Source organism: Psittacula echo (genome assembly GCF_963264785.1).
Source record: "Psittacula echo genome assembly, chromosome: 7".
In the NCBI taxonomy this organism is placed as follows: domain Eukaryota; kingdom Metazoa; phylum Chordata; class Aves; order Psittaciformes; family Psittacidae; genus Psittacula; species Psittacula echo.
In genome coordinates, this window is record NC_137740.1 from 28346149 (window position 1) to 28361044 (window position 14896).

The 14896-nt window shown below is 52.6% G+C and overlaps 1 protein-coding gene across 2 annotated transcripts in view; it reads right to left on the reverse strand.

Moving 5' to 3' along the window:
- Positions 1–170: 170 nt before the first annotated feature.
- The window catches only part of RUBCN (rubicon autophagy regulator), a gene marked incomplete at its 5' end in the record, with an annotated part of 31516 nt that continues 16790 nt past the window's right edge, over positions 171–14896 (reverse strand). The window contains 15 exons of one of the 2 annotated variants that reach the window (XM_080622367.1): positions 171–2567; positions 3449–3542; positions 3929–4082; positions 4278–4339; positions 4736–4974; positions 5377–5441; positions 5803–5948; positions 6264–6396; positions 7434–7494; positions 10162–10236; positions 11046–11147; positions 11509–11713; positions 12181–12296; positions 12461–12556; positions 14450–14494. In XM_080622367.1, the coding sequence (XP_080478493.1) occupies positions 2404–2567; positions 3449–3542; positions 3929–4082; positions 4278–4339; positions 4736–4974; positions 5377–5441; positions 5803–5948; positions 6264–6396; positions 7434–7494; positions 10162–10236; positions 11046–11147; positions 11509–11713; positions 12181–12296; positions 12461–12556; positions 14450–14494 (1757 nt within the window). In that variant the 3' untranslated portion in view covers positions 171–2403. Of the gene's footprint in view, positions 2568–3448; positions 3543–3928; positions 4083–4277; positions 4975–5376; positions 5442–5802; positions 5949–6263; positions 6397–7433; positions 7495–10161; positions 10237–11045; positions 11148–11508; positions 11714–12180; positions 12297–12460; positions 12557–14449; positions 14495–14896 lie in introns of those variants that run through there. The other variant, XM_080622368.1, reaches the window with a different exon arrangement.

The window sequence follows — 14896 nt, forward strand, 5'->3', positions numbered from 1 at the left end:
TGCTACAACAGCTGAACTGATGCCACAACACAACCAGGCCCCTCATTAACTTAGTTTATTAGGGATGGCATTTTCATTGCCTCTTTGTGCAACAGTCCCATGGGGAGGGCCCCAGGTAATGGCCAGGGCATTCCCTTCCTCTCTCTTACAAAAAGCTGACTGCCTTGGCCAGTTCCAGTGTTCCTTGTTGTGGTGACTGCTGGGTATAATCCTGCCCTGGAGCCTTCCATCAAGTTTGCGAATCCCACTGCTTCCAAAGTCCACAGTGGAGGGTGGAAACCACAAATAATCCAAAATCCCTTCCCTCTTCTTTAAATGTACTCAGTGCTTCTACAAGGGGACGTGGACAGCCTCTCAGCTGCTGTCCCATGACATTAAAGTGCTTCAAACAAAACAGGGGGGATGGAGGTGTGCTGCTGAGCCAGCTCCAGGGAATGGGGTGCCAACTCTGGGCAGCAGTGTGAGGGCTTGGCTGTTGAGGACAGACAAGACAGAGGTGGACCAGCATCTGGCAGCCCCATGGTGTGCAGAGACAGTGAGTGGGAAGCAGTGGCTCCCCTGGCAAAAAACAGAGCAGAAGCAAGACAGGAGGCAGCAAACACTCCAGGGAGTGCGTGGGGAGCTGAACCCCCTTTCCCGGCTTTGCCAGGATGCTGCGAGTCGGGGAGACATGCTGCTCTGCAGCAACACTCGCAGCCACCCTCCTTCACCAAGTCCTGCATCCACCTCTCCTAGTCTCAGCCTCTCTCCCTGACCCTGCCAACCCTACAGGGATAGCCCATGAGGGGTCAAATCCCAGCCTCAAGCCAGTGCTTGTGCTGCAAAAGCCATTGCCTCTAGATGCCTTCTGCCAGCGTATTGCTCCGCAGTTCTTCAACACCCTTCTTACACATACACAGGCCACACCATCCTTCTGAACATGCCATGTCCCACCCATGGGACACTCACCAGTGCCATGTAAAGCATCCCCCTGCAATGCAGGCACCTCTTCGGCTGACTGCTAGCCCCAGAGCATCTTGTACTGCTGGGTCCAACCCTGCGGAGCTATTGGTCGTGGCAGGCAGCTCTGCATCAGCAAGGGACCAGCCCTTTGAAGCACCTCAGTGCCAAACCTTCTCCCCCGCGCACCCCCCACTGCAAGCAGGCTGCCTGGCCACCCCACTGCACTGCACCTGGGAAGCCTCGAGGCTTTGCTTGGCTCAGGGACACCTCTCCCAAGGGGAACAGGAGATGTGCTGGGAGAGGGGACTCCTGGCAAACAACAGCCCCCTCCAGGGGTGAGGAACCAGGAGCAGGACAGGCTTGGAAGTTTTATACCGGTGAGTCCCAAGCAGATCGCATGTCCCCTAAAGAAGCATTTCAAGCAGCACCTCCCTGGGGGGAACACACAGTTAAAAATACAAACAACCACATTAAAAAATAAAACCAAATCCAGCAGATTTAAAACCAAAAACCCAACCTGAAAGAACAAACTGAGACAGGGGCTCAGGGGATGTGGCTGGAAGGCTGAGCCTTCACTTGCATCCCAACAGAAGGCAGCTGCATACAAGGCAGGTCCTGGTGCCACCAGTGAGGCCCCATATCACCCTTAGAGAAGGATGTACCCCCCAGGAGGACAGGCAGGCAGAATGAGGAAGTGGGGCTTACTGCATTCTCCAGCCGTGGGGATCTGCCTCTACGAAAACCTGGCAGCACCAGTGCCCTTGTGCAGCTTCTCCAGGGGCAATGCCCCTCTACAGCACAGGTTGCATGTGGAGGGCAGGGAAAGCAGCTCAGCACAGATGGCACAAAGAGGCAAAGCAGGAATCTGGCATTTTCACCACTGCCACATCCTCTGCTCTGATCCTGGAGTGAGAGCAACTGCTCTCTGGCAGTGTCGCAAGCCACATTTGAGGCAGCTGTTATATGCACATCAACCCCGAATCCCCACTGTCCCTCCATAAACACAACCCCCAGCAGCAAGATACAGGATCAGAAGACTTGGAGAGCTGATTCCCACCTCCAAGGAGCAGATGTGGCCAGAGATTCCTAATATACAGCTGATGAGCAGAAAGTGCTGATCCTCCAGGGACCCTGTTGGAGAGCAGGGCACAGGGACCAGCAGCACAGCCCTGCCTGGTTCAGCATGAATAACTGCTCAGAAAAGGCCCCTGTTCTGCCTGCAGCACAGGCAGGAGCAGTTGAACTTCCCCAAGTAAACCTGTGAGCAGAACCTTGAGCAGACCTGGATAACGGAAGATGTCCCTTCCCCAGCCCAGCACTACTGCATGGGAGGAAAACAGATCCCTTCAAGGCAGAGCTCCAGTCTCCTGACAGTTCTCCTCATCGCCAGTCTGTGTGGCTCAGTCTTTGGTGATGAAGGCCATGCACATAAACCCACGTTCTGCTCCTCTGCTGCAACATTCATGTGGCTGCCACCACCTCCGACTGCTCCAGCTCCTCTTCGTAGTCTGAGACGTAGGACTCCATGCTCTGCTTGGCCAGCAGCTCTTTCCGAGCTTGAAGCCGCTCACAGCGGGGACAGCGGGTGGATCTGAAGCAGGATTTGTGGTAGCAGGCTTTGCACTCTGCAAGGAAAGCATGACTGAGAGCTGGCAGAGGCTGACACAGACTGCCCGACACTTGGCACCCCCAGAGAGGGATGCTCCAGACTTGTCCAGGAGAACTTTTCAAACCAAAGCCATGGCAGAACTAGCACTAAAAGCAGGGGTCCAGCACTGCTCTGGAAGCAGCAAGAGGACAGGCTGCAGGGCCCCTGAACTGGCTTGTGAAGACTTTGGGAGCACAGGCAGGAGGCTGCCTCCTCCACACAAGGTCCTTCCCCAAAATTTCATGATTCTCCAAGGAAACAGTAACTTTGCCCCAAGGTTTCTCTGGCACTGTGTCTGCATGTTGTCAGGAGTCATTTCAAGCCAGTTCAGAGGCTGGTTCCAAGCTGCAGCAACAAGCTCTGCTTGGCCACTAATACTGGGCATTATCAAGGATTACACCTGAAGGGACCTGTGGATTTCCTGGCAGGCAGGAAGTGCACAGAGACAAAGCCTTCAGGCTCTCTCTGCTCTACAAGGTCGGCTCCAGCCATGCAAGCAAGGGCAGGGGAGCTGTGTGCAGGCACAGCGTGTCCCACAGCCACAGAGAAGGAAAGCCTAGGCACCTGCTTGCTGCAGTCACAACCTGACTGCACGCTGCCACCTGGGTAGGGAGCACACAGCACGACCAGGAAGGGACCTACACGCTCCACCACACCAGCAGCTCTGGCCAGACATCATTATAATGCTGATCTACTGCTGTGATAACGTAGTGCAGAGACACAGGCCATGCACAGAGGCACCCCAGTCTGGCTGGCTCTGGCTTTATACCTCTCGCTAGCACAAATGCCACTGAAACTGGAGGCAGACCTTGGTGGCCTCAGGGTCTGTCCCCTTCCTGTTTCTCCCCACCATCTCACCTTCACATGTGCTGCACTTGTTGAGCTCAAAAGGGAAGATGATGTCACTCTCATTCTGGCAGAACTCACAGATGAAACCTTTGGCTTGGCACAGCTGGAAGTGGAAAAGGTGAGGAAAAAGCAGCTGAATGCTTCTCATCTCCCTGGCAAGCAGGGCAGGAGGTAGAGCAGAGCTGGACAGGAGGACATGGTGCCCTGCTCTAAGCATGCAGGACAGCCCTTCCTCAGCATGGAGCATAGCAAGACAGAATCAACATGTGTTAGGGGTGGGGGGGGAGCCAAAATGGAGAAACAAACATCCCATACATGACTCAGTAGGAACTCTGTGGGGCAGGCAGGAACAGTTAGCATTGAATCAGTAATTTGGTGGCTGTCCTGCACATCAAAGGCCTCCCCATCAGTTATCTTTGCAGCAAGGTGCTCCCAAGGGTGTTCCTGATGGTATGGAGCCATGCAGGAGGCAGGAGAGGGAGGCCTTACCATGCACTTCTCAACGTGCAGACTGCCTGCCTTCAGGAGCTCAGTCAGGCGAGGCACCAGCTCCCCTTTCTTTGTGGCACTGAGGTCACTGAGCGAGTAGAGGTGTAAATCCTCTGTCAAGTGGCCAGGCACCATATCAAAGGAGTCAAGGAGGCTGCAAGGACAGAGAAACCAGAACTCAGAGCAAAGCAAATCCATTAAGCTCCTTTCCACTGCTTCTGCTTTCTTCCTCCCTCCCCTCCCTTCTCTCCCCATTGCTCATTGCACAGGCTGCACAATCCCCAGTGCAAATTGTCATGGAACAGAATCAGAACAGCAAAACAGCTTCATCTCACAGCCTGGGACTCACTCTTTAGCTAGCCGGCATGTCTTAAACATGTTCTTCATGTGGAAAAGCTGGATTCGCAGCAGCTGGAGAGGAAGACGGAACACAAAAATCAGTGAACAGAGTACAGTCCTTGGCCAAGCAGGTCTGCCCCATTTCCTGTGCTGGTGAAACAACCGCTGCTCCTCAGCTGCTGCTCTCCTGCTACCAGTGTTTACACCACACAGGACAAAGTGAGCACAACAACCACATGCTCCAGGAGATAAACTGAAGCCCAGCTGGACACCAGGCAGAAATTCCTTTTGAAATTCCTCTGTTACTGGACAAAAAACAATAGGTGAATGGAAATCCATGGTGCTGAGCTTTTAAGCCTCAAAACCTGAAATATCTGCTTCTCCCCAGCTTCCCTGGAACACAGTTTACAATGAGCAGCAACTCACCTCACCCAAACCCCACTCAGGAAGGTGTGGAAAGCATCTTACCCACACTTGGTTGAGAGACTTCACTTTCCGGTACAGGGCAGGATTGATATCCTGCACATTGAAGAGCGGGTCACTCCAGATCTTACTCAGTAGGTCCTTTGAGAAGTTGCTCACGTAGTACTTGCTGAAGTCCCACTTGCGCAGGATGCGGCTGGGGATGACCATCTGGGCATTCTCATGGCAGCACTGGCAGAAATACTTCCCCAGGTACTCACAGTACCGCAGTCGCTTGATGTAATCTGGCCAAACCCAGGCAGACAGGGAGATCAGCTGAGGCACAGGCTCTGCACAACCACATACTGGACTCCCAACATTGCCCAGCATTTCCAACAAGCAAGGAACCTGCTGGGAGCCACAGGACCCCAAAAGATGACTTTGCCTCAGAAGAGTCAACATCTGAAATGCCCTCCCCAAAGGACAGGCTGGCTGCTCTTTGTCTCTACCAGCCCAGTGACCTTCTGAAGAAGGAAGCTCCTCTGTGGATGGTGCACACCAATATGCAGGCAAAGCTGATAAAACCACCATATCATTTCCCCAGTGTCCTTGTCCTGAGCTCTGCCACCACACACCCACTGTGTGTCTTCCCACTTGTTTACAGTATTCCCCATTCCCCAACTACAGCTCATGGTCCCAGCACTCACCAGGATCAGTTCGGATGCCACAGCCTGCACATCGGTAATTCTGCTTGGCTACAGCCACCTTCCTCCTGCCCAGAGACAGAAGACAACATGCATGAGTCCAGCCCTAATGGCACATGGCACCAGAGGATGGGCACTGGCACAGGGGTGGACAGGAGATGGCCACATGCTTTGCCACTCCAATGTGGACAACAAATCCAAGGGGAAAAGCCCTGTTGTGCCCTGGTGCACACCAAAGGCGCTGACCACTGGCACTGGCTCCACCTCATAGCATCAGCTGCTGGTAGTGATCAACGTGGATTTATCAGGCTAAGAACAGGGAAGTCCTGATGGTCAAGTAGGAAGGAGAGGATAATCAACCTTGATGTTAATGGAAAAGGGTTGGAAAGCAGAGGACCCTGGAAAGCCATCGGCCACACAGGTCCTTACGTTGGGGCTGGGTGAACATTGAAGATGATCTGTGGTCGTGGAGGGGCCCACTCCAGGTTTCCGCGCACCCGAATCCTCAGCTTGTAGATGTCAGCATGTTCTCCATCATCAGGAGAGATGGGCAGAGAGTCGGGGATGGGTAGAAGCTGGAAGAAGCAGGGAAGAGGGTAGATTCCTGCCAGGTACAGCAAACGCAATGCACCTGGCTGGCTTGCCAGAAACCTCTGGAAAACTGCCAGGCATCGAGCTGCTGCTCCAGCTGAATAGCGGCTGGAGGAGGGATGTCCCCAAGGATGTGAGCACTCTGCTGTTGGAGGCTGTGGTGGCAGAGCCCCACTAAGCTGAACCCCAGAGCCTGGACAAAATCCCTCTTCCAGCTCCACAAAGGCATCACTAGCAAAGCCCCTCAGCAGTAGGCTGAAGCCAGGGATTTGAGGAAGATCAAATACTCACAACCCTACCTTCTGTGGAGCATCATGCTCGGCGACCAGCCACTCCAATTCAGAGGCAGCTGGGAGCTGCATGCCCTCGAACTGCTTCAGCAAGCCCATGGCCACAGCCTCCGCCGAGTTGGAATTGAGGAAGGAATGGGATCTAGACAGTGAAGGGAGTGGTTAGGATAGGGTCTCACAGCTGTGCCCTCCTCAAAACCCCTGATGCCAGTCCCATCTCAAGCTGAAGATGCTCCCTTCAACTTCGGTACCTGATTTCTGCACTGCAACACAGGCCTGCAATTGAGATACGTTATTGATTCCTGTCTTTGCAGCTGCCCCCGAGTGAAGCTGGCTAATGGCACAACAATTATTTAGAAAGGCAAGCAAAACATATCTTACTTAATAAAATCTGTGCCTGTTTGCAGGGGAAGCTGCAAAGTGAGAGCCAGAACTGCTCTCCCAGTAATAACCTACCCAAGAACCTTCCAACCACAGGCACGGCTTTGTATCTTACCCAGCTAGCAAAGGGGTCCCTGCATTCCATTAGGGTTTTGCTTTCAGAGCATTAACACAGCAGCAGTGCTTAGAACAGGTGGTGATTCCCCTCCCCATAGCGCCCACCTCTCCAACCCACGGCAGTACCAGGAAAGGACTGAGCACTTCAAGTTTAAGCTGCTGCCACACTGCACAGTGTCTGTGAGCACTGCTGTGTGCCAGCAGTTCCACCTCTGGGTCACAGCACAGCAACAAGGGTTGGAGAGAAGGTGTCAGCACCATGTAGTCTATCAGGCTATCCCGGTTGAAAGGGGAGAGGCAGAGGAGGCTCAGAGCCAGCAGCAAGCCAGCAGCCAGTCCAGATGCTCCAGGTTATGCCAGGTCCTCTCCCCAGCCTCTTACCTACTAGGAGGTGTGGGCCTGTCTCCTGACACTGCTCCATATCATACTTACCTCATGAGTATCCTGATCATCCCAGGTGCTGCTTACCAAATTTAAGACTAGAACCTAGTGCCTCATTGCTAAGTAAAGAGAGGGAGAGAGGGAGGGAAGGGGGGAAGAAAGGAGGGAGGGAGGGAAGAAGGGAGGAAAGGAAGAATGCCCACTCCAGTGCAAAACAGCAGCTGATGCACTTGGAAGAGCAGAGTCGGGCAGGAAAGGGGACTTGGTACCAAGATGTCTCACCACAAGCCGCAAACGTACATGGACTCTGAGGAGAGAAAGGACTTCCTGCTGGAGTCTGGGTTCCTCTTGATGTCTGCACCTGAATCACAAACAGACGAAGTGGAGCAGATGGGGCAGGGCAGGGTGATACACTCATTTCAAACCAAAGCTTCATTGTAAAACTCATCAAGCTGTTCAAGAGCATGTGAAATAACTACAGCATCAACTTCTACCAGTGAGCAGCAAGGGGAGGTGTAGTCTAATCAGTCACCTGTCGGGAGTTTCAAGGGAAAGACACGGTAAGATGCTGTGAAAACAGTGAGCCTGGGGCTTGGGGGAGTTGAGTGGTACAGGTCACACCCTAAGTCCCAGCAGTGACATGGCCTGAAACAGTACACACACAGGAGCTAGGAGGGCAGGACAGCAAGGTTAGCAAGAAGGTTTAGTAGCTCTCTAAACACAGTATAGATGCTGCAGGGGATTAGGAATTGGACGCAGAGCACTTCTCTCTACTTGACTGCAACCTGTAAGATCAGATGGTGGCCATGTCTCAGCTTTTCAGTGGCTGCACAGCCAGGGCTGGTAGCCTCATCCAGCACTCCAGAGACATGTCAGCATCTATGCAGAGAGCGGGCTGGCCCCATGGGTGCCACATGCTCTGCACAGGCCACAGACCCATCTCCCAAGGAAGGGGAGTCCAAGGTAAGGTGCAGGAGGACCCTGAGGTCCTGCTGCCTCCATCCCTCCAGCAGCTCCCCAATAGCCCTGGGCTGCCCCACACTCCTCCTCAGTGCCAGCCTCGGGTGCCAGGCAGTACCCAAAGGTACCTTAATCACTCATCCTTTCTTTCATTCTGGCAGGTTAAACCCTGACAGGGAATTTATCTCAATGGTGGAAGGACCCTGGGACAGGAGACTTTTCCAGCAGTACAAGGTAGGCAGAAGCAGGCAGAAACACTGCTTCATTGCAGATGGACTCACAGAAAAGGAAAGAAGGACATGCAAGGGGAAAGTACTATAGGTCAGACAGTACAGAGACCAATGCCACCACCTTCAGCCCAGTAGGTCTCCTGTTTTGTACCTCTAAGGAGCTCTAGCATTGGGGTCTGCAGTGACCCTACCACCCCCAAACACAGGCTCACAGCTTTCCTACCCCAATGAACCAGTGCCAGTACATGGTCCAACACAGAGTCCATCTGATCCTGGCCAGGCACCAACCACACACTGTGGCCAAGGGAATCACAGTCTGGCTGACTGAAGAGTGCCACCTCAGAGCCATTTGCTCCCTTAGGAAGAGTGGGGCTGCCCTGGCAGTAAGGGGAGCAAGTTCCACTCCTGCCCATAAATTTACAGACTCACACTAGAGGAGTCCAGCATGGATGCTTGACCCTCCTCGTTTGACATCCATTGCTAGAACAGAATAGTAAAGCATCCTAATGCTAAGGAGTCCACATATCTACATCATGCAAACAGACTTCTAGCTGCACAAAACGGAATTCAGGCAAACGTAGCCTCCTGACTATGTAGGGCAGTGGCTAGACATACCTGCCATGCCCTGGTGCCTTTGGCTCTGCATAAGAAGGTGCTGTGTTGCCCTGGACTAAGATGAACATGAGCAAACAGCGGAGCACATGCAGCACAGTGTGGGCCAAGTGTTATGGAGAGGAAGAGCCAGCACACTTTGGCACTGGCATCATCTCAGGGATGGCAGAGGGAGCCAAATCTGACCCCAGGCTCCCATGGGGGACCTCACTGGGATGCTGCCACCACTCACTTCCCAACCTTAACTGCAGACACTCCTCAAAAGCCTCCAGCTAGCTGCCTGAAATGCTTCCACTGCCAATGTTATCACCAGGTGGGATAGTCTCCAGAAGGCTCGTGAACAAACCCAAACCCAAGGACATTACCCTAGTCCCTGTATGCCAGCTTCAGGCCAGGATGAGCCCCCCACGGATCAATCCCTGGGCTGTAAACACAGGACACAGTACAGCTGGTGGGGAAGCTCTGAGCACCAGCATCTCCAGCTTGAGCTACAGGTTGGCGCCAATAAACTGACAGGAGGGTTCAGCAGCAGCTCATGTAGGCTGCTCCCTTGCTAAAGCAAACAGGGGACACATGAAGGTTATTCAAATGCAGCCAGAATACTGGAAGGATTATGTAGTACTGTAAAAAATAAAAACAGTAAGCAAGATCCGGCTGCACATGATCCCGGTGTCCAGGTCTCCAGTGTGAACAAACTGCCTGTGCCCTGTCTGCTCTCACCACTTCTCTCTCCAGGACTTTCTGGAAGGATTCTTCTCCAAGTCAAATCTGAGCAGGATGGCAAGGTTTGGCTGTGGTTCAGATCAGAGCTACAGGACAGCAGCCCTGCCAGGACAAACAGGATAATGCTCCCCAAGGCACCTGCAGAGGTCTCTGTTCTTGTTCAGCCTAGGCTCAGCCTTCAGCAGCTACAGAACCACCTCCCTGCCAAGCCCTACCCCACTCAAGACAGGTCTTCACCACAGCCGGCTTGTTCGGTATATCTGAAATACTGTATGGCAAAACACGCTGGGGGATGGAGCCCACAGCACAGCTCCTCTGCCTCTTCTCTGCTCCATGCTGCTGTATCATCCTGTCATAGATTCTCTTGGTGATATCTGGATGATACTGTTCACAATCCCCACTGCAGTCAAATCAGGCAGATTTCTGAGCAGTGTGCACATGCACACACACACAACTTGCACACAAACACACACGTGCTGCAGGGGAGCACTGCGGTGTACTACCTGAGAACAAGGAAGCCATTGACACTGAGAGGCCGTTCTTGGACATTTGAATCAGGTTAGATCCATCATTACCATCTGTATAACATGGTGATGACAAAATAGTTGACTTCAGTGCTTCAGCCAGGCCAAAGAGAAAGGGCAAATAGAAGAGCAGCACTCACACAAGAAGCCCAGAACTAAATTCACACACCTCTCCTTGGGCTTCAAAACCAGGACAAAAATCTAGCCCCTAGTGACTGAATGGAGAGCTTTGCTATATCCACAGTTAAGAGACAAGAAATTTAAGCTGGAGAGTGGACTGCTCTGTCTTCTATGATTTTATCTCCTTTTTAAAGTCAGTAAGATGAAAGTACTGCTGAGAAGTCAGTCATCCACCTCAGAGGATGAACAAGGCTCTGAAGAAAAGGAACACCCAGGGACCCCAACAGGTCTCCTGTGGGCAATAAGCTCAGCCACCCAAGCTGCCAGGAGCAGAGCTGAGGTATTGTAGGTCAGGATGTGACCAACACCCACTACTGCCACCCAAGAGGTACGCAGTCAGAGCTACAGCTCTTTCTCTGCCTGGGGATGAGGGGAGCAGGATGGCAGCTCTCCCAACTCTCTCTAGCTGTGACAGCCGCTATGTGGACCAGGCAATGAAACAGAAACCTACCAGCCAGAGGCACTGAAGGCTAGAGGGTTACAGAGGATTTTGAAGGAAAGTCATGCCACCACATGAGGGAAACTGGTTGCTCTTCTCATGCTGAGAATTCAGCCACTTGTTTGGGAAAAGTCATCCTGAAGTGAGAGGGATTCGCTATTCTTCAGCAGGGCTGACCTCAGCACAACCACATCAAGCGGAAAGCTGTCCCTATGGAAGGAACAAAGCAGCCATTCCCTCCTACCTCGAATCTCGTACTCTTCCACATCCTCAGCGGAGCCAGAGTCAGAGAGTCGCATGGAGCCATGGGAGCTGAACTGGGACCCGCTATCTGTCACCACAAGACCTGGGAGAAATGCAACACAGCCAGGCCATCAATGGAAGTGGTCTGAAGGGTCATTGACAGCTAAGTGACAAGTTGATAGCCAGGTATGGCCAGGGCAGGGAGGGACAGAGGTCAAGGCTGGAAAACACTATGGGTTCAAAATCAAATTACATTCCATAACTCAGTGACAGCATCACACAAGTGTTACATTATTAGTCCTATTATATTCTTCAATAGCAGCAGAGTTTCACAAATCTCTGCAGCACCTTCACAATCATGACTGTTTCCCACAAAAGGGCAGGAAAGCAGGATGCTATAAGGTCAGGCAACAGACAGAAACCCCACATCCCACTAACTGATGAGCCCAAAACACATCACCCACTGTCAGAGCCCATCCCCTGGCAGGTAGGGTACAGGTGCCTGGTGCGGATCTGCTGGCGCCGAATGCGAATCTTTTGTTTAAGCTCCTGGATTTCCTTGTCGCTGTCTTCCTCCTCCTCCTCCTCCAGCTGTCGGCTCATCATGTTGCATTTCATCAGCTCAATGGCAGCAATCAGGGACTCTGAGATGCTGAAGTGGGCATTCTCCTGCAAGGCAAGAGCAAAAGCATTCAAGGCTGTAGCATAGAGAAACTAGGAAGACATGGTAAAAATCCTGTCTCCACCTATGACAGCAAAGAACTTACTACTCATGGAGAGTGGTAGAAAGACCTTAATCCCTGTCAACCACACAAAACCTGACTCTTCTAGGAGGACCTAGAAACTAAAGTCTTCTTGGGCACCAGAATACTCCTACAAAGAGGTTGTGTAATAAATCCACTCTGGGCAGTCAGCATATGTCGTGGAGGAGCCCTAACATGTTGAAAAGCTGCTGTGTATATGCTGGATGGGCAGATCCTGGCTGCCAGACACCATCACAGAACTCAACCTTGAAGTTCTGTGCACACATCTGTAACAGGAAATACTATGGCATTATCTTCCCCACGGAGGAAAGTATCACCGAACCTGCAGTAAGATACATTCTGCAATGCACAGACTGCTGCTGCCTCCCTCACCTTCTCCAGGTCTGCACAGCTTCCAAAGTCCTGCTCAGAGAGGTAGCTGATGAGGGACTGCCCTTCTGAGGGTCTTCTGAACATCCCTTCCCCTGAGCTCAGGTACTGTCCAGAGTCTACAAAAGCAAAAGACAAACATATTAGGGAGGGACCTGCTGTTATCCCCTTGCTAATGAGCCCTGCCAGTGCCCAACCAGCATCCCATAAGCAAGTGCCTAAAGCAGAGGCCACCGCAGCCTGACCAGGAGCATGCACCCCTGATGAGGTTGACTGTACTCACCGTATTCCATGTACAGCGAGCTGGGTGTGCTCAGTTCACTGCTCTGGGTAGAAGCAGAGATCGGCCTTCTCCCTCCACTTGGATCATCGTGGGACTCTGGAAGAGAAGACACCAAGCACATATCAGTATCCCAGAGGTGCTCAGCCACTGCACAGGGTGAAATGAAAGGGGCTCAGCATTTCATGGGCAGGCATAAATGAATGGAAAGCACAGAGGGACATCTTTCTGCTCCATGCCATGGGCAAGCCCAGGAGGGGACAAAACTAGAAGGCATTTCAAGTAGGAGAAGAGGAGGGATAGAAAGAAGGTGAGATGCTCATGAGATGCCACAGAGCAGTAAAGTCTGGAGCAGCCTTCTCTTTACTCCCTAGCAGAGCTGGGGGACACAACACACTTGCAAGTGCCTCTTGCAAGCCCTTTCTTTCTGATGGAGCACCTTTAAGAAAAGAGCTATCCCCAGGGTACTGAGTCACGAGAAAGGGGAAACCTGAGGAGCTGAGAGATCTGTGGGGCTCCCAGCCCTGCAAAACAGCCCAAACAACTAAAAGGAGGCATCTGAAGGACATGCTCTTGCCCAACTAGAAGCCAGGGTTCCCTGGTCACCTGTAGTCCTCCAGGTGACCTGCACAGGCTGTGTGCAGGGCACTGCCCCATGCACACACTCGTGGTGCAACTCCCTGCCAGGCTGAGCTGGTAGGGACTGTCACGAGCTGGCGTGACCAGAGACCAGCAATGGATGGTACTCTATGGAGACCCACAGTCCCAGGGAGCACCTGGATAGAGCAGCTGGATGACAAAGGACTGCTGAAGGAGACTGAAAACACCCTGACTGGAGCAGGACAGGAGCACGCGGGTGTGGACACAAGGGTAGGTGCTGGCTGATATCCTGAAATGCTGAGCAAAACAGAAGGGCAATCCCATCCTCTCAGCCTCCTACTGCTCTTTGTTCCCAGCTTTGTTCCATAACCCTGATGTGGCTGCAGGCTCCTGAGCCCACCAACACCAGCATCTGCAAAGACCATGAAGCAGCCATCAGGATCGCCCTGGGACTAACCCACTGGACAGGCTGGGTGACAAAGGAAGCCTGCTGGCGTGGGAGGGTCCCATAGCTAATCACTGCAGCCCTGGCAGAGTATCCTGCTGTCACCTCAACCTTGCTGAAAACCAGCACAGAAACCACCTCGTGATCACCAGCCTGGGGGATGCCACGTACAACAGAGCCTACTGCTGAAGGGTAAAGTGATGCAGTGCTCAGAATCCTCTGCTGGAGCAGGACACAGGGCTGGACATGTGTCTGAATGCCCACCACTGCCAAGAAGGAGCCTTTGCAGCTGCAAGAGCACTCAGCACCAGCTGTGAGCTTGACAAACCCAATGCTGCTGTTCAGCAGAGTACAAAAGAAAACAGCCCATTTTCTGGAGCTCCTGACTCTGCATGTGGGGCAAAGGGATGGCAGTACCCCAGCAACTCTGCTTGGTGGAAAACCTGCCCCAAGCTCAGCAGATCAGCTGGAGTCCTGTCCTGGCTGAGGGTGCAAACACAGTTGACTGGTATGTGGCTGACCTCAGCCAACATCAAAGCTCCCCATACCACAGACCCACTAAATGAAAAGAAAAATAAGATGTTCAGGCCTCCTTAGCTGCCAGCCCTTACTTGCCAAGTGAGAGATGAAACCTCTCCTGGCTCCCAAGGCAATAGGATAGAGGGAAGGGCAGGGGATGCATCTCAGGGACTTAGTGGCCAGCACTCTGTTACACCATGCAGGGGAGCTGGGCGCCCTTCTGAGTCTGGCCCACTGCTCCCAAAATCCAAGCTAGGATCTTTAGTCAGGTCACATGCATAAACCTGACTGTGCTTCAAAGCATCAGCTGGGACACAGAAAAGAAAGATTTTTTTTTTTGTTTTCTAAATGAGCACTAATGGATTGATGGAAATCCTGAACTTGATGCAATGATCACTAATGAAGGGCTGTTACACTGGCTCCCAAACCTGCCACTGGATCTTCTATTATAATGGTGATATCCCTGAGGCCTCCTGGGCAGACAGAGAAGGAGGAGGGCAGCATTAAGGGAGAAAAAACAGAGACAGACTGGTTACTACTCAGCAAGGACCTGCACTTCTCCCATGAAGGCAGCACCAGTGGGGCAGACTCCCACAAACTGGTTGTCCTCTCACATCCTTTCCACCCCCACCATGCATTCATCCACTCAAGAGCACAGGAGGACCCAGCACGTTACCAGAAGGATGAGCCCAAGCCCCAGCTCAGTGCCCTGCCAACCATGGCCCCATGCCCCAGTCAGGCAAGGCCAGTGGGGAAACAGGACAGTTAATGCCATGGCATTGCTGGCATTTTCTAAGCTTTTGGTAAAAGCTGCTAATACCAATAACAGACTACCCCAGGGCATTCTGGGGATCAAAAGGTCAGCCCATCATTCC